The sequence below is a fragment of the Pristis pectinata genome, chromosome 40 (assembly GCF_009764475.1).
Source record: "Pristis pectinata isolate sPriPec2 chromosome 40, sPriPec2.1.pri, whole genome shotgun sequence".
NCBI lineage: Eukaryota > Metazoa > Chordata > Chondrichthyes > Rhinopristiformes > Pristidae > Pristis > Pristis pectinata.
In genome coordinates this window covers 8254455-8280367 of record NC_067443.1, presented here as the reverse complement: position 1 = coordinate 8280367, position 25913 = coordinate 8254455, and the positions used below count along the sequence as shown (strand labels likewise).

The following is a 25913-nucleotide window of genomic DNA, read 5'->3' as shown; positions in this document are numbered from 1 at the left end:
CCCTGTGGTGGGAGTGTCAGCTCCAGCTGAAGGAGACACCGCTCATCCCCCAGTGTCACTCACTGCTCGGGACATGAGAACCCCACCATCGGGGGGGGGGGGGGGTGGGCGTGGGGGACGCAGCTCTGTTCGTGTACCAAGGTTGGACGGGACCTGGGTAGTTTCGGACAAGCTGGTGATGTCTCAGACTGGGGCTGAGCTAGTCAGAACAAGAGGCTGCGGTTCAGCGCCTCCAGTCCAGATCCCCGCCCCCCGCCCCCCACCCCCGGAGACTGCAGGTGCTGGAGCTACACACAAAGCCCGGGAGGAACTCAGCGGGTCAGGCAGCGTCTGTGGAGGGACACAGACAGTCGATGTTTCCGGTCCAGAACCTCCAGCTGGACCAGACCACCAGTCCTGATGAAGGGTCTCGACCCGAACCGTCCACCGTCCACTTCCCCCAACCCGCTGAGGTCCTCCCGCGCCTCATGTTTGGTCCTCCTGAACGACCCAGCTCTGGTTTGAAGGTTCTACCCACCCCCCCCCCCACCCCCTTGCTCTGAACCCTTGCCCCCACCAGCTGAAAACCCCCTCTCCCCCCGCCCTCCAATAACCAGCCCTCACCAGTTCTGCATCAGATACCCCCGGCGCACACCCACCCCTTGCCCACCATCTGTGAAGCGGCAACCCATGGAGGGAGCATGCGGCCGCCGGCAGGCGCCCCCCCCCCCCCCCCCACACACACACACACACCGCGACAAACCGTGAAGCAGAATTTTCATTTTATTACCATAAAAGTGAGCTCAAGCTCGACACTGGTGTAAAAAGCCGCTATCAGCACAAACAATGCTTTCCTTTGAAATCTAAAACAAATGCCCCGATCCTCGAGGTTTCTGGGTCTGCAAAAAAGCCTGGTCCAGCGGATCAGCTTCATGCTTTAAACAGGAGCAGCCTCGGCCTGCAGGGGGAGAAGACGGGGGGGGGGGGGGGGGGGGGGTGGAGAGAGAGGGAGAGCGGTGGTTACAACCCTCAACAACAAGCAGCTCATTGGACAGACACTGAAACCGGCAGGGCCCTTGGCAGAGTGACGGCGATCAGCTTCTCACCACCCACCACGGGAGACGGCAGTGAGTGAGGGGGTGGGGGGAGAAGGAGCGAGTCGGGGGGGGGGGGGGGGGGGCGCAGTGTGGAGTGAAGGAGACAGGCTGGCTGGGAGGGGAAAATCGCCTGGCAGCATCAAAGAGTTTTGAAGCAGGAAATTCCAGAGATTAGGAGCTGACGGCTGGAGGCAAAACTGTCGGTGGGAAAGGAGCCAGACGTGGAATGATGGGAGACGGGGAGGGGTGGGGGGCCGGAGGGGGTCACGGAGACGGGGAGGGGTGGGGGGGGCCGGAGGGGGTCACGGAGACGGGGAGGGGTGGGGGGGGCCGGAGGGGGTCACGGAGACGGGGAGGGGGTGTGGGGGGCCGGAGGGGGTCACGGAGACGGGGAGGGGTGGGGGGCCGGAGGGGGTCACGGAGACGGGGAGGGGGTGTGGGGGGCCGGAGGGGGTCACGGAGACGGGGAGGGGGTGTGGGGGGCCGGAGGGGGTCACGGAGACGGGGAGGGGGTGTGGGGGGCCGGAGGGGGTCACGGAGACGGGGAGGGGGTGTGGGGGGCCGGAGGGGGTCACGGAGACGGGGAGGGGGTGTGGGGGGCCGGAGGGGGTCACGGAGACGGGGAGGGGTGGGGGGCCGGAGGGGGTCACGGAGACGGGGAGGGGGTGTGGGGGGCCGGAGGGGGTCACGGAGACGGGGAGGGGGTGTGGGGGGCCGGAGGGGGTCACGGGGAGGGGGTGTGGGGGGCCGGAGGGGGTCACGGAGACGGGGAGGGGTGGGGGGCCGGAGGGGGTCACGGAGACGGGGAGGGGGTGTGGGGGGCCGGAGGGGGTCACGGAGACGGGGAAGGGGTGTGGGGGGCCGGAGGGGGTCACGGAGACGGGGAGGGGTGGGGGGCCGGAGGGGGTCACGGAGACGGGGAGGGGGTGTGGGGGGCCGGAGGGGGTCACGGAGACGGGGAGGGGGTGTGGGGGGCCGGAGGGGGTCACGGAGACGGGGAGGGGTGGGGGGCCGGAGGGGGTCACGGAGACGGGGAGGGGGTGTGGGGGGCCGGAGGGGGTCACGGAGACGGGGAGGGGGGGTGGGGGGCCGGAGGGGGTCACGGAGACGGGGAGGGGGGGTGGGGGGCCGGAGGGGGTCACGGAGACGGGGAGGGGGTGTGGGGGGCCGGAGGGGGTCACGGAGACGGGGAGGGGGTGTGGGGGGCCGGAGGGGGTCACGGAGACGGGGAGGGGGTGTGGGGGGCCGGAGGGGGTCACGGAGACGGGGAGGGGGTGTGGGGGGCCGGAGGGGGTCACGGAGACGGGGAGGGGGTGTGGGGGGCCGGAGGGGGTCACGGAGACGGGGAGGGGGTGTGGGGGGCCGGAGGGGGTCACGGAGACGGGGAGGGTGTGTGGGGGCCGGAGGGGGTCACGGAGACGGGGAGGGGGTATCCCACCTGCTCTCTGCCTGGTTGTGTGGGTCAACCATCCCCCCCCCCCAAGCTGCTCCAACCCCAGCCGGCTCGGACCCCCCCCACAAACATTGTTTCTGCAGCGCGGGAGGGGCTCCCTTACCCCCTCGTGCACCTTCTGGGTCTCCGTGGCATTGACCAGCTCGCTCTCCGTCTTCTCACTGGGTGCCAGGCTGCCCTTGTTCTCCTTCTCCTCCTCCGCCTGCTCCTCTCCCTGGGGCGGGGGGCTGTGGCCCTCCTCCTCCTCCCCCTTGCCCCCTTCCTCCGCCTCCCCCTCCTCCTTGGAATCGCAGGGCCGCTTCGGGGAAACCTGGGGGGGGGGAGGGAAGAGTTTCAGTGGTGGGCAGAATGGGCTCGACCCCTCAGTGTTGCAGTCCTCAAGATGACCCTGCAACTCTGAGCCTTGGACCATAGGAGCAGAATGAGGCCATTCAGCCCGTTGACTCTGCTCTGCCATTCGATCATGGCTGATTTATTTTCCCTCTCAACCCCTTCTCCTGCCTTCACGTAACCTTTGACACCCTCACTAATCAAGAACCTGTCAGCCTCCACTCAAAATACACCCAATGACTTGGCCTCCACAGCCGTTTGTGGCAACGAATTCCACAGATTCACCACCCTCTGACTGAAGAAATTCCTCCTCATCTCTGATCTAAAGGGACGTCCTTCTATTCTGAGGCTGTGCCCTCTGGTCCTAGACTCCCCCATGGATGGAAACGTCCTCTCCATGCCCACTCTATCCAGGCCTTTCAATATTCGGTGGGTTTCAATGTGATCCCTCATCATTCTAAACTCCAGTGAGTACAGGCCAAGAGACATCAGACCCTCCTCATAAGTTAATCCTTCATTCCCGGGATCATTCCCGTAAACCTCCTCTGGACCCTCTCCAACACCAGCACATCCTTCCTTAGATATGGGGCCCAAAACTGCTCACAATACTCCAAATGGTCTGACCAACACCTTTATAAAGCCTCAGCATTACATCCTTGCTTTTATAATCTCTCGTTTAATACCCCCTAGATTTAGAGACAGATGTAGCACAGAAACAGGCCCTTCAGCCCATCGAGTCTGTGTCGACCATCAATTTACACTAATCCCAATTTATTCTCTCCACATTCCCATTATCCAGACACATCACAGCTTGGTACGGCAACTGCTCTGGACCACACCGCAAGGAACTGCGCAGAGTTGTGGACACAGCCCAGTCCATCACACAAACCAGCCTCCCCTCCATGGACTGCCCCGGGAAAGCAGCCGACATAATCAAAGACCCCTCCCAGCCCAGTCATCCTCTCCTCTCCCCCCTCCCGTCGGGCAGAGGGTACAAAAGCCTGGGAACACACACCACCAGCTTGTACCCCACTGTTATCTTGTATGATAAAGATGAATCTCTCAATCTACCTCATCATGGTGCTCGTATTGCCTACCTGTACTGCCCTTCCCCTGTACTGTAACTCTGTACCTTGCATAATACAGCGTAGAAACACTGAGTCCATGCCAACCACCAAGCACCCACTTACACCAACCCCATCTTATTCTCCCCACATTCCCATTGACCTGCCTCAGTTTCTGTGAAGCACTGACACACACTGGGGACAACCTTCAGTGGCCATTTAAACTACATCCCTTTGGCACAGAGGAGGGATTTGGACCAGCTCGGGGAAACCCACAGAGTCACAGGGAGAACATGCAAACTCCACACAGCATTGCTTCTTTTGTACTAACTCGCTGTGCTTACGTATGGAACGATCTGTACGGACGGCATGCAAACAATAATTCTTCACTGTATCTCGGTATGTGTGACAATAATGAACCAAGTACCCAGTTACTCCTCCTCACATTCTACCCCTCACCGACACACTGGATACAATTTACAGCAGCCAATTAACCAGAGCACCCAGGGAAACCCACCTGCTCACAGGGAGAGCGTGCAAACCCCACACACAGCACCGGAGGTCGGGATCGAACCCAGGTCTCCGGAGCTGGGAGACAGCGGCTCCACCCACTGCGCCACACGGTTGGGAGGTCGAGCTGGCTAAAGCCGTGACCCAGACCACCTGTGTCCCACCCTGTGCTGGATGTGACCAGGCAAGGAGACATTTCAACCTCTTCACAGACACCTCCCTCCACCAGGAGCAGCCGTTTTCACTCTAGGGAAAGATCCTGGAACGGCGGACCCAGGGATTCACCGAGTTCTGCTCCGGGTCAGAATTACACCGCCTCTCCCTGCTCCACATTCAGGGTCACTCCGTCCCCAGACTCGGCACAGCCGAAGCAGCAGTCTCCGACACCTCCTCCCACGGATCAGCCCCTCATACCTGTGCTGGTTCTGCAGAGGGTAATAACTAATTAGTTCCCCTCCCCTATTCCTCCTTCACCAAACTACAAGCACTTCCCTGTTGAAAGTATCCTGACTGGTTGCATTGTGGTCTGGCACAGCAATTCAAATGCAGAGGAACAAGAAGCTGCAGACAGTGGTGGACTCTGCCCAATACATCACGGGCACATCCCTCCCCACCATCAGGAGTATCTACAGGAGCTGCTGTCTCAAGAAGGCAACATCCATCAAAGATCCTCACCATCCGGGCCGTGCCATCTTCTCACAGCTCCCATCGGGCAGGAGGTACAGAAGCCTGAAGTCCCACACCACCAGGTTCAGGAACAGCGACTTCACTCCAACCGTTCGGTTCTTGAACCAACCGGTACCTCAGTACGGCAACACCGGGACCACTTTGCAATAAAATGGACGATAGGGTTTTTTTGTTCTAATTCTGTTCTTGCTTGTAAAATCATGTATAACACGATTAATTTATGTTTTTCTTGTGAATGCTGCTGATCTGATGCTATGTGCCTGTGATGCTGCTGCAAGTAGGTTTTTCATTGCACCTGTGCACACATGGACCTGTGCCTCTGACAATAAAATCAACGACTTGAGAACCTGTCCAAATGCCTTTTAAGATTTGTAAAGGGACCTGCCTCCACCTCCTCCTCTGGTAGCTTGTTCCATCTACCCACCAGCCTGTGTGTGAGAAACCTGCCTCTCAGACCTCCTCTAAATCTCTCCCCTCCCACCTTAAACCTGTGCCCTCTAGTTCTAGACTCCCCTGCCCTGGGAAAAAGACTCTCTCTCTCCTATCTATGCCCATCTATAAGGCCTTCATTAGTCGGAGTATTGAGCTCAAGAGCCGCGAGGTGACGTTGCAGCTCCTTAGATCTCTGGTTAGACCACACTTGGAGTGTTGTGTTCCATTCTGGTCGCCTCATTACAGGAAGGATGTGGAAGCTTTAGAGAGGGTGCAGAGGAAATTTACCAGGATGCTGCCTGGATTGGAAGGCATGTCTTATGAGGATAGGTTGAGCGAGCCAGGGCTTTTCTCTTTGGAGAGGAGGAGGATGAGAGGTGACTTGATAGAGGTGTACAAGATGATAAGAGGCATAGATCAAGTGGACAGTCAGAGACATTATCCCCAGGGTTACAATGGCTAACATGAGGGGACATAATTTTAAGGTGATTGGAGGAAGATATAAGGGGGATTTCAGAGGCAAGTTTGTTTTTACACAGAGAGTGGTGGGTGCATGGAATGCACTGCCGGCAGAGGATGTGGGGGTAGATACGTTAGGGACATTTAAGAGACTCTTAGGTAGCCACATGAATGTTAGAGAAATGGAGGGCTATGTGGGAGGGAAGGGTTAGATAGATCTTAGAGCAGGATAAAATGTCGGCACAACATCGTGGGCCGAAGGGCCTGTGCTGTGCTGTAGTGTTCTGTGTTAGCCCTCAACCTCCAGAAAAGACAAACCCAACCTGTTCAATCTCCATTCCAGTGAATGTCTTCTGCATTCTCTGTTGCTCCCACACCCTTCCTGTCGTGTGGTGACCAGAACTGTACACAATACTCCAAGTGCTGCCTAACCAATGTTTTATTGACCCCCCCCAACTCTTGTACTCAGTGCCTCAGCCCATGAAGGCAAGCCTGCTGAACGCTTCCATCACCTCCAGATCCACCTGTGTCACCAGTCATGGGTTTGAAGTTTGCAATGGTTCTAAAACATTGTCTTCAATCTCCTGTGGTGCTGTACAGGGAGAGGTGTGACCAGTCAATGCTTACCTGTGCACAGGCAATTATTGCATCAAGCCAAACAAAACTTGTTCAGTTCCCTTTCAGCTTGTCTGAAAACAAGGCGTACATTATAACAATCTCTTAGTCCCAATATAAATTTCTGTGTCAACAACTACAGTGCCCAGAGTCCACACAATCGGGTCACGTGTTGATGACACCATCCCACCAGTGCCGGTGCTGCGGGGTGGGGGGGGGGGGGGGCGGGGGGGAGGACAAAACTTAATAAGCAAACACAATTACAAAGGTGCACGGGGCCAACGTTTTTATATCAGCAACAGAGAGATGGAAGGGAGGGAGGGAGGGAGGGGGAGAGAGAGACAGACAGCAGAGACAGAGACAGAGGGAGAGAGAGAGAGGGAGCAATAACACAAAGCCCTCCGCTCCCTCTCCCCCTTTCTGATCCCTCCCCCCCGCACCTCCACATCCTCCCTCCTCACACCCTCCCTCCTCCTCTCCCCCTCTCGTGTCCCCTCCCCCTTTCTTGCACCCTCTCTCCCCCTCCATGCCCCTTCTCTCCCCCTCCCCCACTATCTCCCTCTCCTCCCCAATGCCTTCTCTCCCCATCCACATGCACACACTCCCCCCTCCACGCCCCCTCTCCTCTCCCCTCCATGGGACCGAGGTGAGCAGTGTGAACACAGTGAGACGGGGGGGGAGGTGTAGACCCCGCGGCGTGCGGCTGAGGCCCGCAGGGTCCTTGCCTCACAGCGGGGGGGGGGGGGGGGAGGAAGGTGTGGACCCCGCGACGTGCGGCTGAGGCCCACGGGGTCCTTACCTTTGTTGGAGTGACCAGCTTGCGCTTCGAGCCGGCCTTCTCCAGCTTCTCCTTGTCCTTGGCCGGCTCGTCGATCACCAGCTTCCCCTCCTCGTCGCTGCTGCCCTCCTGGTTCTCCTTCTTCTCCCCATCACCTTCCCCCTCCGACGAGCTTTGGTGGGACGTGGGCGCCTGGACAGGAAGGAGCAAGGTCAGGAGCCCTGGATGATACAGGCTGCGGTGCGGCAGAGGGGCTGGTGGCTGCCGCTGGCCCGGGGGTTCCACACTCGCCTCTGAGGCAGAGGGTTGTGGGTTCAAGCCCCACGCCAGAGACCTGAAGACAAAAATCCAGCCTGCCTCTCAGACGGAGGGTCACCCTGTGGGAGGGGCAGTATTGAGGGAGGGTCACGCTGTGGGATGGGCTGTACTGAAGCCCGACGCTGTTGGTCTACGGGCACCCGGTGCAGCGTGGGTCAGGGCGCGCGGAGGATCTCCTGGTGGGTCTCCTGCTGGGCCTGGCCAAGCTGGCCATCCACGGGACGCGGCGGCGGGCGGCCGAGGGTACCGGCAGGTCGGCCTGCCTGCCCGTCTTCCGCGCTTACGTGCACGCGTGGGTGTGTTTAGAGAGGGAGCAGGCGGTTTCCGCGGGCACCCTAGCTGAGTTCCGCGCTCGGTGGGCCCCTCAGGGGGTTGCGTGTGTCGTGGACATTACAAATGTGATTCTTATTTGAAGTGTTGCATGTTACATTAACGGGTGTAGCGTCACGTGTGTGTTTCGTTAGTATTAGTTTGCATTCTCTACTGTAGTATGTCGTTGCGTAGTTTCTTCTTTTCTGTATTAGACGTCGTGTATTGACACTGGTTGTCTTTCTGTAGTGCTTTTAGCGAATAAATGTTTATATTAAAAAAAATGGGCGGTACTGAGGGAGGGTCACCCTGTGGGAGGGGCAGTACTGAGGGAGGGTCACATTGTGGGAGAGGCGGTACTGAGGGAGGGTCACATTGTGGGAGGGGCAGTACTGAGGGAAGGGCACATTGTGGGGGCACGCTGAGGAGGGAGGGGCATCGCCGGGGGCACGGTGAGGAGGGAGGGGCACACTGTGTGAAGGACACAGAGGAGGGAGGGTCACAGTGAGGAGGGAGGGGCACACTGTAGGGCACGGTGAGGAGGGAGGGGCACGGCCGGGGGCCAGGTTTCAACAGGGGCATCAGCTGAAACACTCACCTGGTATCCCGACTTCTTGACTGTTGGGTTGTTCTCGATTTCCCACAAACCCTCACTGAAACCTTTCCGTTTGTTCGGCTTCCCCAGCTTTTCCTTGGATTCCTCGTATGGGAACAGGTCCTTTGGTCCCAGGAAGGCGCTGTGGGAGAACAGAGTCACAGCCAGTCCTCGTCTGGGAGAGTGGTGCACTTCACCGCAGGCAGCGCTGGCAGACAAGCTCATGTGCAGCCAGGGAAGGGGGGGGGGGGGGGGTTGGGAGGAGGAGAGGGGAGGGAGAGGAGGAGGGAGGGGGGGTGAGGGAAAGAGAGAGGGAAGGGGGAGAGGGAAAGGAAGGGGAAGGGGAGGGAGGGAGGGAAGGGAAGGTAAGGGGAGGCAGTGGAGGGGGCAAGGTGGGAGTAAGGGGGTGGGAGGGGGTGGGGACGAGGGGGTGAGTGTGAGAGCGAGGGGGTGGGGAGAGGGAGGTGGGAGGGGGTGGGGGCGAGTGTGAGAGTGAGGGGCTGGGGGAGAGGGAGGTGGGAGGGGGAGGGGCGAGTGTGAGAGCGAGGGGGGTGAGAGCGGGGTGGTTGGGGTGAGGGGGTGACGGAATCGGGACGGGGTGGGGGTGAGGGAGGTGGAAGCGAGGGGTGGGGGTGAGGGCGATGGGGAGGAGGTAGGGGGCAGTAACCACACAGGCTCCAGCTGATCACTTACGTCTCGTGGGTGCCAAAGAAGAAAATGGGGTATTTGTTCGATGGCGATTTCACAGCTCCCTCGGGAAGCTCGTCAATCTGTGGATCCAAACCAGGGCATGGTGAGCAGGGGGCAGTTCCCACCCCACCACCGACACAGTGGGGGTGGAGAGGGTGGGGGTGGAGAGGGGAGGGGAGGGGAGGGGAGGGGAGGTGGAACAGGGCACCCTCCCGCCATGTTACGAGGGGCACCCTCCCACCAATGCACACACCAGAAACACGGCAACAGACTGCACCCATGAAGCACCCCCCCACCCCAGACCCTACCTCACCGGCCTCCCCCCACCCCAGACCCCACCCCTCCACCTCCACCTCCCCACCCCACCCCGCCACCTCCCCCCCACCCCAGACCCCACCCTGTGGCCTACACCCCACCCCAGAACCCCCCTCGCCGGCCTCCCCCCACCCCCGACGTTAAGCTGAGGTTGGAAGCAGACTGTCCGACCACCCCGCCCCCCCACATGCAGGGAGCCCCCCCAAGTTCATCCCTCAACCAGTCTCTCTCCAGTTGGTGTGTGTGGGATAAAGTACAGCACAGAAACAGGCCCTTCGGCCCACCACGTCCAAGCCGACCCTTCTGCCCACCTACACCTATCACATTTGCCTGCATTCAGACTGGATCCTTCTGAACCTGGACTATTTAAGGGTCCATCTGAATGCACCTTAAAGTGGTGATTGTATCTGATTCTGAGTTCCAGATATCGACCTCACTCTGTGTAAAGAACTTACCCCTTAATCCACTTTAAAACCCCTCCCTCCAGCCTAACCCCTCTTATAGTTGATACCCCTACCAGGAGAGGAAAGGGTTTTCCCAGCTACCCTATCTCTGCCTCTCAAAACATAGAACATGGAACAGTACAGCACAGGAACCGGCCCACAACATTGTGCTGAACAAATTAAGCTAATGACACCTGTTCTGTACCCCTCCATTCCCTGAACATACATGCACCTGTCTAACTCTCTTAAACCCCCTCTATCCCATCTGCCTCCACCACTCCCCCCCCAACCCCCCCCCCCCAGCAGCGCAGTCCAGGCACCCACCACTCTCTGTGTAAAAAATAAACTTGCCCTGCACATCTCCCTTGAATTTTCCCCCTCACCTTGAATGCACGCCCACTAGTATTGGACATTTCACCCCTGGGGGGTAAAGATAACCTTTTATACGTCAATCAGGTCACCCCCTCAGCCTCCTTCGACGCAGGGAAAACAGTCCCAGTCTGTCTGACCTCTGCTCATGACCGAAGTGCTCCGATCCAGAAGAGTGGTGGCAGAGCTCCCCACACCACTGAAATGCCTCGCTGGCAGCCTGGGATGGGGCTGCGGAACCATTTCTGCCTGAGATGTCCAGCCGTGGGCAGCACGCCGCTGGAATACGAGAGACGGGTGGAGACTGCTCATTCACGTCTCGGCACACCTTGGCAGACTGCCCTGCCGTCCTCTGAGAAACTTTAATTTCCTGTCGTGTTCTGTGCACAGCCTCCCTTCAGTCGCTGCCCCCTATGTCAGGCACCGACTGTGGCGATCCACAGAAGGTACAGAGTGAGCTCTTCATCAGCTGGGGGCCTGCCCTGTGGGTGTTAGACCCCAAGTAGGAATGGACGAGTATCCTGACAGGTTGCACCTCAGCTGGTCTGCCCTGGAGCCACGTTATTGCAGTTGGCACAACAAGGCTGACAGCCTTGGCCAACACACATCCATTGAGAGGAGGTAGGTCAAGTCAAGACCCCATTCTAACCGCGATGGAGCCCACCAGCCTCAGCCGAAGGACATTCGCTACCAGTTGGGGGGTTGATCACAACCCTGTCCTCAGCAATGGAGCTGCTGTAGAGATGGTGGACCGTTTCAAGTTCCTTGGCCTCCACATCACCAGCGACCTCTCCTGGTCCCTTCAGACAGATGGGGTGATCAAGAAAGCACATCAGTGTATGTACATCCTCAGGTGTCTGAGAAGGTTCAGCTTGTCCACAAGGATTCTCTCAAACTTCTAGAGATGCCCTACAGAAAGTATCCTGACAGGATGCATCCCAGCCTGGTCTGGCAACTGCTCTGCTGTGGACCGACGGGACCTATAAGAGTGGTAAACACTGTCCGGTCTGTCACAGGCTCCTCACATCCTTCCATCAGTCCGCCTCACAGTGAGTTACATCAGGAAGGTGAACAGTATGGTCAGGGATGTCTGCCACCCTGGCCATTCCCCTTGTCTCTTCTACCTTCTGGAAGAAGATACAGGAAAGCCTGGACATCCAGACTGAAGGACAGCTTCATCCCCACTGCTGTCAGACCCCTGAACCAGTCACCTCTCTCACACCCCCTTCCCAATGGGGCTGCCACGTTCTCAGACTCAGAATTAATAACCGATCAATAACCTCCGCTACTTCACTTTAGCATTTCCTTTTGCACTACCTCAGTTTGCACTACGGTCGGCGCCATCCTGCTGCTCTGCACTATTTATTGTTGCATTTATTACGACCACGTACACGGTTTACTCTGCGAGCTTCACACGAGCGAGGAATTTCACTGCACCCTGGTGTAAATGACAATAAACTCATCTGAATCTAAAATTACTCCTTTAATCCGAAGTCCCCAGCCCTCTGCACCGAGCTCCAGCTGAGGTTTTCCACCTTCCCGTGGTCAGCCACACCCACGTGCTGGAAGTGGATGGAGATAGGAGAGAAAAGAGAGGGAGGTGAGGAAGGAAGGGAGGGAGGGGACTCGTGTGGTATAAACCCTCAGAAGTCCGTGAGCCCCACTGGGCTGAGAACTAAAGAAATTCTGCTTAAGTGGCTTAAGTGTGATTCCTCCGACACTTGAATAGCTGTCAGCCGTGAAACTGCAGGGTCCCTTCTGTGGCGAGGCACCCATTCCAGCGGTGTCCCAAGTACAGTGTCCAGCATCGTCCAGAATCAGGTTTATCACTGACACACATGGTGAGATGTGTTGTTTTGCGGCAGCAGTACAGCGCAAGACATAAAAATTACTATAAGTTACAAAACTAACTAATACAATATTAAATAAATAAAGAGGAATTCATCCCCACGGGCCCCACCAGTCACCAGATCCTGCTACAACTAACAAACCGCTGGAGGAACTCTGTGGGTCAGGCGGCATCTGTGGAGGGAGATGTACCATTGACGGTTTGGGTCGAGAGGCTTCACCTGGACTCGAATGAGCAGTTTGTTTGTTGCTCCAGATTCCAGTGTCCTGTGTCACCAGGTCCCGCTAAGCCCATCTCCCTCACACAGTCCCACCAGAGGTTCTGTTTCCTTCAGGAAGCAGGGGTTCAGACGATAGGTTACCGCCCAGGAGCGGCCCTGGTTTGTCACACGGGGGCAAAAGTGATGCTCTTCCTCCTGTGGCCCACTGCCCAACTCCCCCTGCCCATGAGCCAATCATAGAGTCATACAGCATGAAACAGGCCCTTCAGCCCAACCGGTCCATGCCAACCAAGGTGTCCACCTGAGCTAATCTCAACTGCCCGTGTTTGGCCCATATCCCTCTAAACCTTTCCTATCCGTGTACCCATCCCAGTGTCCGAACCTTGCCTCGACCACTTCCTCTGGCAGATCGTTCCACGTACCCACCACTCTCTGCATGAAGAATTTGCCCCTCAGGTCTGTTTTAAATCTTTCCCCTCACACTTTAAACCCATGCCCTCTAGTATTTGATTCTCTTTCACCGGGAAAAAGACATTCACCTTATCTATGCCCCTGATGATTTTATACACCACCCCTCATTCTCCTACAGTCCACGGAATAAAGTCCTAGCCTGTCCAACCTCTCCCTATAACTCAGGCAACATCCTCGTAAACCTCCTCTGCACTCTTTCCAGCTCAGTGACGTCTTTTCTATAGCAGGGCGACGACACCATCCTCCAGGCCTCACCAGCATCCTTGTACAACTGCAACGTAACACCAGCAGTGCCTGGTACACTCCAGTCTGAAAGAGGCAGCCAAAGCAGCCCCAGGGGGGGGGATGGCGAGAAAGCAAGACAGCCTTCCAGGTAGAGGGCTCCCATACACAAGCGGGGTCCTCGCAAGAGATCACCAGCTTCAATCAGAGGTGCGCGATACAAAAACAAGAGACTCGTAGCCGACATAAAACACTGGTAAGGCAGCAGTTCTGTACCCTGCACCCAAGGACCACACCATCCCCTTAGGGAGCATGGGGAGAAGATTTACTGGAGCCCAGGCAAGTGAACTGCAGACAAGCTGGAGGAACTGAGGGTTGCTTTGTCTGAACAGGGAAGGTTTAAGTTGCTTTGTCTGAACAGGGAAGGTTTAATAAAGGCATTGAAAATCAGAAAGGTTTTTGGCAGAGTAACTGGCAGGAAGCTGTTTGCAGAGGTGTGTGATTAAGAATAAGTGGCAGAGGAGAGTCTTCTAACAGAGTTACAGGCCCTCCCCGCGTTACAACAGTTACGTTTTCTACTATCTCCCCATTTTCTTTCAGTCCAGATGAAAGGTCTTGTCCCGAAACATCGACTGTTCATTTCCCTCTGCGGATGCTGCCTGACCCGCTGAGCTCCCTCCGCGGATGCTGCCTGACCTGGAGGTGCCTCAGTGTTGTCCCATCCCTGTGAACTGTTCGTAACCTGGAGAGATCCCAAGTGGGAAATGTGGCCACGAACAGAGTCCCCACGTGGCAGAAGAAGCCTGCAGCCCTGCAGCAGCCGACAGATCCACCGCAAACACTCAGAACGTACACGTCAGGGTTTCGAAAGCTGGGGAGGACCTGCGCTGGTTTTGAACACAGTGCCTAAAAGGGTCAGTGGAGGCAGATTTAACTTGCAGGTGGGAACTGGATGAATATCTGGGGGTGGGGGGGGGTTGGGAAGAGCGAGCTATGTGGAGCACTCTCTCAAAGAGTTGGCAGTGGCATGATGGGCCAAATGGCCTCCTTCTTAGGGCATGAGAGGCAGTGCTGACACCGCTGAACCCCAAGCCTCGCCCTTGGGGTCAGGAATCCCAGAGCAACATACAGTGAGCAGGGAACACGCTGGATAAATCCTCAGCTCTGTGACCTGGGGTGAGAGGCATGTCCTGGCAGCTGAAGCTGGAATGTTTCCACACACCAAGGTCAGCGGCAGACACCACGGGAGGCGAGAGACAGGCTGTGACTCTCTGACTCTTGGCTGAGGGGTTGGGTATGGTGGGCACAGAGGTGGTCTCCGTGATCAGAACCAGAAGCCATGGAGCTAAAACAGTCACGGCAAATCCAATCGGGAACCATGAGGATGGAAGGGTGGAACTCGTTCTGTATGGAAGCTCAGAGGGGAAGGGGGTGGGGAAGAATGGGAGGGGATGGTGACGAGGGAGATTGTGGTCTGGTGGGGGGGGGGGGGGGGGGGAGAGTGACACATGCCCGGAAATCCTCTGCAAACCCCTTTGTGATCCCAGAGTGAGACACCTCAGACCGAGCAGTATTAGACTTGGCCTGCCTTGACGAGCCATTGCTTGGCCAAATCCTCCAGCCCTATCACATCACACAACTGGATCCATGTTAACAGCATGGGCTGCCTTGGAACCTGTCCTACTGAAGGCACGAGGACATGTCACAGAGCAGCTCTTCAAACATCAGCTCCCGCCGCTCCCTGCAGCCCGCACCCAGCCCAACCGCCCCAGCGGCATCCGACCAATGCCCCCGTCTCCTCCCCACCTCAGCCTGAGCCCACAGGACCTGACACGTTCCCTACAGCCGCGATTCCCGAGGCAGCTATTTGACTGTGAGAGCAGCACAGCCAAAGCGGCTGCGATCCCACCCACCCTGCGCTGCCGTCTCACTCGCACCCACACACGCGTCTGAGCCAGAGAGAGTGGAAGATCCTAGCGGTCAAACACAGAACCCTACTGTGTCCTGACTGCATCCTTTGAATGTCCCATCCAGCAAGGATCTACTGATTGCATCAATGTAACAGTGGGAGGGAGGCACACACTTGCACAATCCTTCACAGTGAGCTCCTGAGTGACCACACTCTGATCTAAAGCTATACCCATCGTCCTAAAGATCCCTCAACTCCGACTGCACCCTCCAGACACAGGCCCTGGGGCTGGCCATCCAGGCTAATCCAATTACCCCATGGACAAGGCAGGCAGACAGCCTTGCTGCCTCAGCACTGCTCCGCCCTCAGCATCGCGCTCCCTCAACAATGGACTTCTGACTGTGCTGCTCCCTCAGTACCGCCTCTCCCAGTGTGACCCTTCCTCAGTACTGCCCCTCCCATAGTGTGACCCTCCCTCAGTACTGCCCCTCCCACAGTGTGACCCTTCCTCAGTACTGCCCCTCCCACAGTGTGACCCTCCTTCAGTACTGCCCCTCCCACAGTGTGACCCTCCCTCAGTACTGCCCCTCCCACAGTGTGACCCTTCCTCAGTACTGCCCCTCCCACAGTGTGACCGTTCCTCAGTACTGACCCTCCCAGTGTGACCCTCCCTCAGTACCACCTCTCCCACAGTGTGACCCTTCCTCAGTACTACCCCTCCCACAGTGACCCTCCCTCAGTACTGACCCTCCCACAGTGTGACCCTCCCTCAGTACCACCTCTCCCACAGTGTGACCCTTCCTCAGTACTGACCCTCCCACAGTGACCCTCCCTTAGTACTGCCCCTCCCACAGTGTGACCCTTCCTCAGTACTGACCCTCCCACAGTGTGACCCTCCCTCAGTACTGCCCCTCCCACAGTGTGATCCTCCCTCAGTACTGACCCCCTTCAGTACCACCCCCACCCCCCCCCCCCCCCCCAGTTCTGCCTGTCCCCCAGCATTACACTGGTGTCTCAGGTCTATGGAGAGAAGTCCCAACCTGCGACTCAGAGCTAGGTATGTTACTGACTGAGCCACAGCTAACACTTCATCCTTATTTAAAGCCTTGCACGTGCTTTATTTTTTCAGACAAAAACTCTAAAAATGTTTAGGTATAGTTGACCAACTGGAATTTAAAGCACCCAATCAGAGAGGTTCCTGGCTCACGGTTGCTTCGGGGTTGGAGGCTGGGTGTGTCCAAGTGAAGGAATGTGTGCCTGGAATGGGTGATTAACTTTCACTTTGTGAAGAGCCTTTTCACCTTACAGGCAGCCATCCCGTCACTTGGTCCCCCTCTGTCCTGCTTCCCTTGCTGTGTCTCGGGAAACCTGCTCACAGCCATTCCCTTCCCCAGTGAGGAGCCAGTGGAGGAAGCTGCTTATCACAAACCCAGCCCACAGTAACTGCAGCCAAGTAACAAAACCAGCCCATGCTTTTTTCTGAAAACCCTCATGTCCTGAGTTATAACTGGGTGGTTGTGGTTCTGAGTCAGAGGCTGTGCATTCAAACCTTTCCCCAGAGGACTTGGCAAGAAACACCAGGCGGACAGAGCCAGGCAGGGCTGAAGGAGCATTCCCACGGTGGGAGGGGCCGTGTCAAGGAATCACCACACTGTTGGGGGAGTCGTGCAATGGGAGCTTTACACTGTTGTAGGGGTAGAAGGGAGCAAGGGTCACACTGTCAGAGGGGCACTCCAGAGGGAGCGCCGCGCTGTGGGAGGGGCACTGAGGAGGGAGCGGTGCACCATGGGAGGGGTGGTGAGGAGGGAGCGTCACGGGAGGGGCGGTGAGGAGGGCGCACCCCACCGTGGGAGGGATGGCGAGGAGGGAACGCCGCACTGTGAGACGGCGAGGAGGGCACGCCGTGGGAGGGGCAGTGAGGAGGGAGCGCCACACTGTGGGAGGGGCGGTGAGGGGGGCGCCGGTGAGGAGGGAGTGCCGCGCCGCAGGAGGGGCGCTGAGGAGGGAGTGCCACGCCGCGGGAGGGGCGCCGGTGAGGAGGGAGCACCGCGCAGCGGGAGGGTCAGTACTGCCATTTCCTGAACACCATTAGCTGGTCTCATCCACTACAGCGTTTACGTAAAGAAGCCAGCCCCAAGCCAACAGCGTGTTCTCCGATGTTTACCTCCCAACACTGAACATTCAGCCGTCCGTACACTGCTGAGGTTGTGACCTTGCTGTGTAAAGGCTACCTGTGAGGTGCTCTGGTGCTGCAGAAGTGCCAGTCCTTTAGGAGGTGACTCTGCCCACTGTCTGTCTGACTGTAATTAAACCCTGCTTTAATTATTTACTGGATGGGTGCATCATGAGCCAAGACTGGCATTTCCTGCCCACCGCTGGTGTAGGTGTTCCCATAAAACCTCCAGGACCTGGGCCCAACAGTGATGAAGGGTGATGTACTCGGCTGGGAGGGGAAGCTGCAGGAGGGTACGGCAACCCTCTGCTTGCTGCCCTTGTCCTTCTGGGTGGCAGGTGGTGACTGAACAGCCATGGTGCTGGATCCACTGTGACGGACAGGGGACCAATCAGAAGGGTTGCCCAAACTACCCGAGTGTTGCTGGAGCAGCACTCACCCGGAGGATGCCCAGTTTGTGTGGCTGCTGCGGTTTTGTCTCTGGTAACGGTGAGCCCGGGACGTTGGCGGGTGGGGTCTCGGTGACAGCAGTGCCACTGACTGACGAGGGCTCAGCCTCCCTCTCCCATCAGAGACGGCCACTGTCTGGCACCCTTTGTGAGTCGAGAGTTCATTATCAGCAAGTCGTCTGGTGGGGGTTGCTTCGTTTGCAGAAGGGTGGGGGATTAAACCGAACACCACCATTACCACCGAGCCCCCTCATTCCTGAAGGGACGCCAGCTTGTGAATAAGGCCATAAGATACAGGAGCAGAATCAGGCCATTCGGCCCATCGAGTCTGCTCCGCCATTCAATCACGGCTGAGTTTTTTCTCTCAACCCCATTCTCCCCATAACCCTTAACCCCTCCCCCCTTACCAAGAGAACCTATCAATCTCTGCCTTAAGTACACCCAATGACTCAGCCTCCACAGCCCTCTGTGGCAACGAATTCCACAGATTCACCACCCTCGCTTTCCATTAGTGGGAGAGTCTAGGACCAGAGGGGGGGCACAGCCTCAGAATAAAGGGACATGCCCTTAGAACAGAGATGAGAAGGAATTTCTTCAGCCAGAGGGTGGTGAATCCGTGGGAATCGTTGCCACAGACGGCTGTGGAGGCCAAGTCATTGGGTGTATTTAAAGTGGAGGTTGATAGGTTCCTGATTCGTAAGGGCGTCTAAGGTTTCGGGGAGAAGGCAGAAGAATGGGGTTGAGAGGGAAAAATAAACCAGCCGCGACCAAATGGCTGAGCACTCGACGGGCCGAATGGCCTGAGTTTGCTCCTTTGTCTTGCGATCTCTGGCTGAAGTGAGGCCGAGGACATGACTGTGATGCCTTGGGGCTGAGATAATTGACCCCCAATGACTACAACCACCTTCCCCATGTGAGTGAGGACTCCCAGCACCAGAGAGCTTTCCTCCGATGCCCGTTGACCTCAGTTCACCTTCCAATGTATGTACAACGGTGTCTCTGTAATGGGTAAGGATATAAACACAGTGTGGACATTGAACTTTGTGCAAAGGCGTAATATTTATAACACCTACAGATAAGCCTCTACACAAATGTCATAAACAAGCTGGCCATCCTTTTACTGATGTCGGATACTGATTACATGGGATCCTACTGTTTGCAAATTTCCCTCCCTTAATAGTAGCCATGCTCCAAAAGAATTTCAATGGTTGGAGTCAAAGAGATACAGTCCATTCAGCCCATATAGTCCATGCTAACCATGAAGCACCCGTTTACAGTCATCCTACCCTAACCCATGTTACTCTCCCCACATTCCCATCAACTCACCCACTCATTGGGGATAGTTAGCTCATGGTCTTTGGGATGTGGGAGGAAATCAGAGCACCCGGGGGAAACCTACGTGGTAACAGGGAGAACGTACGAACTCCACACACAGACAGTGACAGAGGTGGGGATCGAACCGGGGCATCAGACTATGATAAGCAGGAGAAAGGAGCAGCCCACTGCCCCATACTAACACATACCACCCATGCCAGCAACTGAAACAGAGTTAAAAAGCACCGAGTGAGAGAGGACCAGACTCTCAGAACACAATCGCTTTCTGATGTCTTCTAGAGTCACAGAGTGGTACAGCACGGAAACAGGCCCTTCGGCCCAACTGGTCCATGCCGACCAAGATGCCCATCTAAGCCAGTCCCATCTGCCTGTGTTTGGCCCGTATCCCTCTAAATCTTCGTAACCATGTACCTTGTTCCATATACCCACCACCCTCTGCATGAAGAATTTGCTCCTCAGGTCCCTATTAAATCTTTCCCCTCCAACCTTAAACCTATACCCTCTAGTTTCTGATTCCCTTTCTCTGGGAAAATGACTGTGCGCGTTCACCTTATGACTTTATACACCTCTGTAAGGTCAACCCTCAGTCCCCTTGGCTCCAAGGAATAAAGTCCCAGCCTGCCCAACCTCTCCCTGTAACTCAGGCCCTCGAGTCCTGGCAACATCCTTGTAAATCTTTTCTGCATCTTTCCAACAGCAGGGTGACCAAAACTGCACACAACAGTCTTTCAAGAGCGACCTCACCAACGTTTTGTACAACTGTAACATAACATCCCAACTCCTGCACTCAATGCCCTGAATGATGAAGGCCAGCTTGCCAAATGCCTCCTTCACCGCCCTGTCTACCTGTGATGTCACTTTCAGGGAACCAAGTACGGGTACTCCTAGGTCCCTTTGTTCTACAACACTCCCCAGGGCCGAAGTTCATTGTGTCCTACCCTGTCCTACCCATTTTGTTCGTGAACGCGGTGATTTTTGGCACATTCCATTAGAAGAGTGTGGATGAAATTGAGGAGAGCAAGATCAAGGGGCAGGCCAGCAGGGTAGCAGTCAGTGCTGCAGCTTCACAGTGTTGGACCTTGGATGCTCTCTCTGTGTACTCTGCACACTCTCTCTCCACAACCGCACTGTTTCCGACATGCTGGAAGGTTAACTAGCCACCGTTAGTGCAGGCAAGCAGTAACAGGGTTAAAAGTAGTACAGAGAAGTGGGGGAATGAAACTGATGGGCTTACTCTGCTGGGAGCTGGCAACAGCCTAATGGGCTGAATGGCCACTTTCTGTATTATGAAGGATTTCAGTTCTATGGAAAGTTGAGAAGCTGGGCTTGGTTTCCTTACAAAAATAAAAGGTTAAGTGGAGATTTAATAAAGCTGTCCAGCAATGAGAGTGTAGGTCAGAGTAAACAAGGAGGAGGTGTTTCCAGTGTCAACAGAGTCAGGAACCAGAGGGCACAAGTTACTTTCAAAAGAACCAGAGAGATGAAAAGAATTTGTTTTAAACGCAGCAAGCTGTGATCTGGAACATGTTGCCTGCATGGAAGGTGGGATCAGAATCAATGGGAACTTTCAAAAGACTCTGAGTAAATATTTAAGGAAAACTAAATCACAGGGTGTGGGGAGGAATGGGGCGAGGGGGCAGGAACCAGGCGAGGGGGCAGGAACCGGGCGAGGGGGGAAGAATGGGGGAGTCAGCACAGGGACAATGGGCTGCAGGGTTGAAGACTGTACGAACCTCCCGACAGAGAAGGGCTTGAAAACTCAACCAACAAGACCTGTTTTCCAAAGAATGTATTATCTCTCCCCTGCTCGACAAAACTTTGCTGCAGTTCCAAGCAGAAGCGGCAGATAGGAAGGATGGGGAATGGGTGGGTGGGGCAGGGGAGTACAGTTACGGACGTGGAATGGAAGGATGGGGGGAGTGGGGCAGGGGACTACAGTTAAAACATGGGGTCACCCTGAAGTTCAGAAATGGTCTGTTTTGCCTACCTCAAATCCAGTTTCTGTTTAAGGGAATTTTTAAATCACACTTAATTAGTTCCAACATAATCCAGGTGGATTTAATCTCATTATGCTGGATGCCAAGGACTAGTAACGTACATGAAAACACTCAAACCTATTACCTTGTAGACATGAAATGTGTTTCCCTTCTCTGCAACTGTTTAACCTTCTCCCCACCATATGATTCCAAACATTTCACTGTCTCTCCCATGGATAATAGATATCTACTCTTCTGTGTGCCCCTGCACCTGGTGTCTGTAGACCTGCCCAACGTACTGCCCCTTGCTGAGGGAAAAAGGGTTTTCTCTGACAACTTTTCACAACCTCAGGACATCCCATAGCTACTGAAGTGCATTTAAGGTGCAGTTACTGTTGTAAGGGATGCAGCATCGCTGCCTATGTTCACACAGCAAGATCCCACCAATATGATGCAATTCAACATCCAGTCCACGTAGGATAGGTTGAGCCATGAAAAGACTATGGGGAGAAACCCCCCAAAACTGAAACAGAGAGTACGGTACAAGCACTTGGGGAAGGGGCCCTACTCTAATGCATCATCAGAAAATGAGACAACAGTGTGAATCCTCCCTCAGTACCACCCCCCCCCACAGCGTGACACTCCCTCAGTACCACCCCTCCCACAGCGTGACCCTCCCTCAGTACCGCCTCCCCCACAGCGTGACCCTCCCTCAGTACCGCCCCCCCCACAGCATGACCCTCCCTCAGTACCGCCCCCCCACAGCGTGGCCCTCCCTCAGTACCGCCCCTCCCAAGGGGCGGTGCTCCCTCTGTACAGCTCCTGCAACAGTGCAACGCTCCCTCAGTACCGCCCATCCCACAGTGTGAGCCTCCCTCAGTACCACCCCTCCCACAGCGTGACACTCCCTCAGTACCGCCCATCCAAGCGTGAGCCTCCCTCAGTAACGCCCCTCCCACAGTGTGACCCTCCCTCAGTAACGCCCCTCCCACAGTGTGACCCTCCCTCAGTACTGGACTAGATGTGACATTCTTAAATTTTGTGATCACATCTTCAGAGTGTGACTCTAACCCACAATCTTCAGCTACACGGAGACTAACACTGAGCACTTCACCCACAACTCAGTCCGGTGAACCTAAAGCTCCGCAGGATGCAGTCCAAGTCCCAGAACACCGCTTCACCTCAGCAGAGAACAACACCATCCCCAAGTCCATCTGGGCATGTTCTGTAACCATCCAGAATCTGGACTTCACTGGCAAGCCCAACTCCGCCCTTTCCTAACTGTCCCTCGAGAAGGCGAGACTGAGGAACATTGGGGGGAGCACCATCACTGAGGCTTATCTCATGGAGGCACAGAATCAGGCCCTTTGGCCCACCATATCTATGCCAGCCCCTCCGCACTCTTGGTTCATGGCTTTCAATGTCCTCCTGGTGAGGGTTCTCCCACAGTGCTGTTGGAGGGGGAGTTCCAGAATTTGGACCCAGTGAATATGTAGGACTGGTGATATCTTTCCCAGTCAAGACGGTGGGTAAGTTGGAGGGAACACCACCACCACGTGCACCTCATTAAGCCCTGGAGCCAAACAAGAGTCTATGTTCCTCACACTTCTCTCTCTGTCTGGACAGTATTCCACTCACATCCGAAGTCTGAAGCACCCAATCCTTTCACAGCACCAGTCCCCACACCATTCATCTGCCCGTTCACATTTACCACTACACAATAACACACAACTTCCCTCTTCCCATTCCAGACTCAGGGAGAGGAGCCTGGAGCCACAGACACATCTACTCAAATCCCACAAAGACCACCACATTTCTCAACATATCCCCAGTGATTTACCCCATCCCTCTCTCACATCACAGCCCGGACACACCTCCCACCATGACCCTCTGTGCCACCATCTCTCAAGTGTCACCAACTGTGATACCACCAGCCCACTTCCCAAACACCCAATCTCCTTCCAGTCTCCACCCCGCCTGCTTCCCTCCCCAGCCCACGATTTACCTCTCTCCAGGCACACATCCACTTGACACTGCTCCATCAGGATCCCACAGACTCTGCCCCAGAGACACATGATCCTCCCTGTCATCACACCCTACTGCAGACTGCTCCTCCATCATAAATCCTCCTCCCACCCCCAACCTGGCTCCTCCTCCCCTGCTGTGGCTCAAGTCATCCCGTTAGAAGCCAACACCCACTCCTCCTCCAACCCACCCCAACAACCCCTCCTACCCATACGTCTACATTATCCCCTCATACCTCCCAAACGATGTGACTCCCTCTCAAAAACCACCCACCCAATATGCCTTCCCAACCCAACCCACCCAAAGATACCCTTCAGACCCACACACCCCCATAACCCCCCCACTCATCTCCCAATGTAATTCCCCTAGCCACCTAGTGACCCCTCCTACCCCCAAAGCAATGTGCCTCCTATAAACATGACCCCCTCAACCTACTCTTCTCGTGATCCTCACTAATCCACCCACCCAATGTAACTCCCGCCAACCCACACACCCCATAACCCCCGACACCTCCCAATGTGACCTTCTCCTACCCACCCACCTAATGTAACCTCCTACCCCCCAAACAATGCCTCCCCCACCCACCTACACAACGCGATCACCTCTCTCCCACTCACACTCCCTGTAACCCTCATACCCCCAATGTGACCCCCTCCTACCTACCCACCCTCACCCCTCCTGCTCCCCAAGCAAAGTGCCTCCCTATCCACCATGACCCGCTCATACCCACCCAGACCCCCGATAATCCCCATACCCACCCACACCCTCTGTAATCACATACCCACCCACACCCTCTGTAATCACCTCATACTCACCCACATCCCTGTAACCCCCTCATGCCCATCTACACCCCGTAACCCCCTCATGCGCACCCACATCCCTGTAACCCCCTCATGCCCACCCACGACCCTGTAACCCCTTCATGCCCCTGTAATCCCCTCATGCCCCCGTAATCCCCTCATGCCCACCCATACCTTCCTACACCCCCTGTAACCCCCTCATGCCCGCCCACACCCCATTAACCCCATGCCCACCCACACCCCCTGTAACCCCCTCATGCCCACCCACACCCCCCGTAACCGCTTCATGGCCATCCACGCGCCCCATAACCCCGTCATGCCCTCCCACGCCCCCTGTAACCCCCTCCTGTCCTCCCACGCCCCTGTAACCCCCTCATGCCCACCTACACCCCCATAACCCCCTCATATGCACCCACACCCCCTGTAACCCCTTCATATGCACCCACACCCCCTGTAACCCCCTTATATGCACCCACATCCCCTGTAACCCCCTCATATGCACCCACACCCCCTGTAACCCCCTTACATGCACCCACATCCCCTGTAACCCCCTCATGCCCACCTGCACCCCCTGATGCCCACCTGCACCCCCTGTAACCCTCATATGCACCCACATCCCCTGTAACCCCCCATGCCCACCTACACCCCCTGTAACCCCCTCATATGCACCCACATCCCCGTAACCTCCCATGCCCACCTACACCCCCTGTAACCCCCTCATATGCACCCACATCCCCTGTAACCCCCCATGCCCACCTACACCCCCCCGTAACCCCCTCATATGCACCCACATCCCCTGTAACCCCCTTATATGCACCCACACCCCCTGTAACCCCCTTATATGCACCCACATCCCCTGTAACCCCCTCATGCCCACCTGCACCCCCTGTAACCCCCTCATATGCACCCACATCCCCTGTAACCCCCCATGCCCACCTACACCCCCTGTAACCCCCTCATATGCACCCACATCCCCTGTAACCTCCCATGCCCACCTACACCCCCCCGTAACCCCCTCATATGCACCCACATCCCCTGTAACCCCCCATGCCCACCTACACCCCCCCGTAACCCCCTCATATGCACCCACATCCCCTGTAAGCCCCCATGCCCACCCAGTGTCCCCACCATTCCTACAAACCCCAAGTCCCTCCAACAGCCCCCCCAACCATGACCCATCACCCCCACCCACGGACCACGTGACCCATACCCCGCTTCCCTCCCCTCCCCACGTGACCCCCTCCCACCGTGACCCCGGCCCCCCCACCCCCGGGCCCGGGCCCGGGCCCAGCCCCTCCCCCACCGCCGCCGTCCCGCTCCCTCCGCCCGCGCCCTCACCCGGGCCGGCCAGTGCGGGTAGCCCTTCATCTTGGCGAAGACCAGGTCCCCGGCCTTGTAGTCCCGCTGGTGGTTGATCCTCGACATGTCGCGGCCGCTCGGGGCCGCCCCGCTCTCCCGCTCCCGGCACCGCGCTCGCACTCAGGCCCAGCCTGGCATCGACCCGCCCGCGCTCGGCTCGCCGGCCTGGAGGACCGCCCGCTCCCGCTCAGACCCAGCCTGGCATCGACCGGCCCGCGCTCGGCTCGCCCGCCTGGAGGACCGCCCGCTCCCGCTCCCGCTCAGACCCAGCCTGCCATCGACCCGCCCGCGCTCGGCTCGCCTGCCTGGAGGACCGCGCGTTCTCCTCCCGCCCGCACTCCAGGCGGCGCTAACCGAGCGCCGCGACATCGCTCTAAGGCCGGGTCTTGGTGGAGACAGAGCAAAGATCACGCTGGCCCGTCCCGGCACACGGCCCCCCGTCCCGGCCCCCCCCCCGCACCGTCCCGGCACACGGCCCCCCGTCCCGGCCCCCCCCGCACCGTCCCGGCACACGGCCCCCTGTCCCGGCCCCCCCCGCACCGTCCCGGCACACGGCCCCCCGTCCCGTCCCGGCCCCCCCCGCACCGTCCCGGCACACGGCCCCCCCCGCACCGTCCCGGCACACGGCCCCCCGTCCCGTCCCGGCCCCCCCCGCACCGTCCCGGCACACGGCCCCCCCCCG

General features: G+C 57.2%; 1 protein-coding gene across 2 annotated transcripts; it reads right to left on the bottom strand.

The window, feature by feature from the left end:
• Positions 1 to 739: 739 nt before the first annotated feature.
• On the bottom strand, positions 740 to 25461 carry LOC127587442 (hepatoma-derived growth factor-like). 2 transcript variants are annotated; one of them, XM_052045763.1, is made up of 6 exons: positions 25211 to 25461; positions 9320 to 9396; positions 8630 to 8768; positions 7426 to 7596; positions 2633 to 2839; positions 740 to 937 (listed from the first exon to the last, which is right to left on the bottom strand). In XM_052045763.1, the coding sequence occupies exons 1-6, from the start codon at positions 25295 to 25297 to the stop codon at positions 917 to 919; spliced, it is 702 nt and encodes a 233-aa protein (XP_051901723.1). In that variant the 5' UTR covers positions 25298 to 25461; the 3' UTR covers positions 740 to 916. The 2 variants fall into 2 exon arrangements, with proteins under 2 accessions (XP_051901723.1, XP_051901724.1); XM_052045764.1 differs by having other exon boundaries at positions 2645 to 2839; positions 25211 to 25442.
• Positions 25462 to 25913: the final 452 nt, after the last annotated feature.

Coding starts and splice junctions, on each gene's coding strand:
- LOC127587442 (XM_052045763.1), bottom strand. CDS start 25,297: ATGTCGAGGATCAACCACCAGCGGGACTACAAGGCCGGGGACCTGGTC. Junction 8,769..9,319: donor TTCTTTGGCACCCACGAGAC/GTAAGTGATCAG, acceptor GTTCTCCCACAG/CGCCTTCCTGGGACCAAAGG. Junction 7,597..8,629: donor TCAAGAAGTCGGGATACCAG/GTGAGTGTTTCA, acceptor CTTCCTGTCCAG/GCGCCCACGTCCCACCAAAG.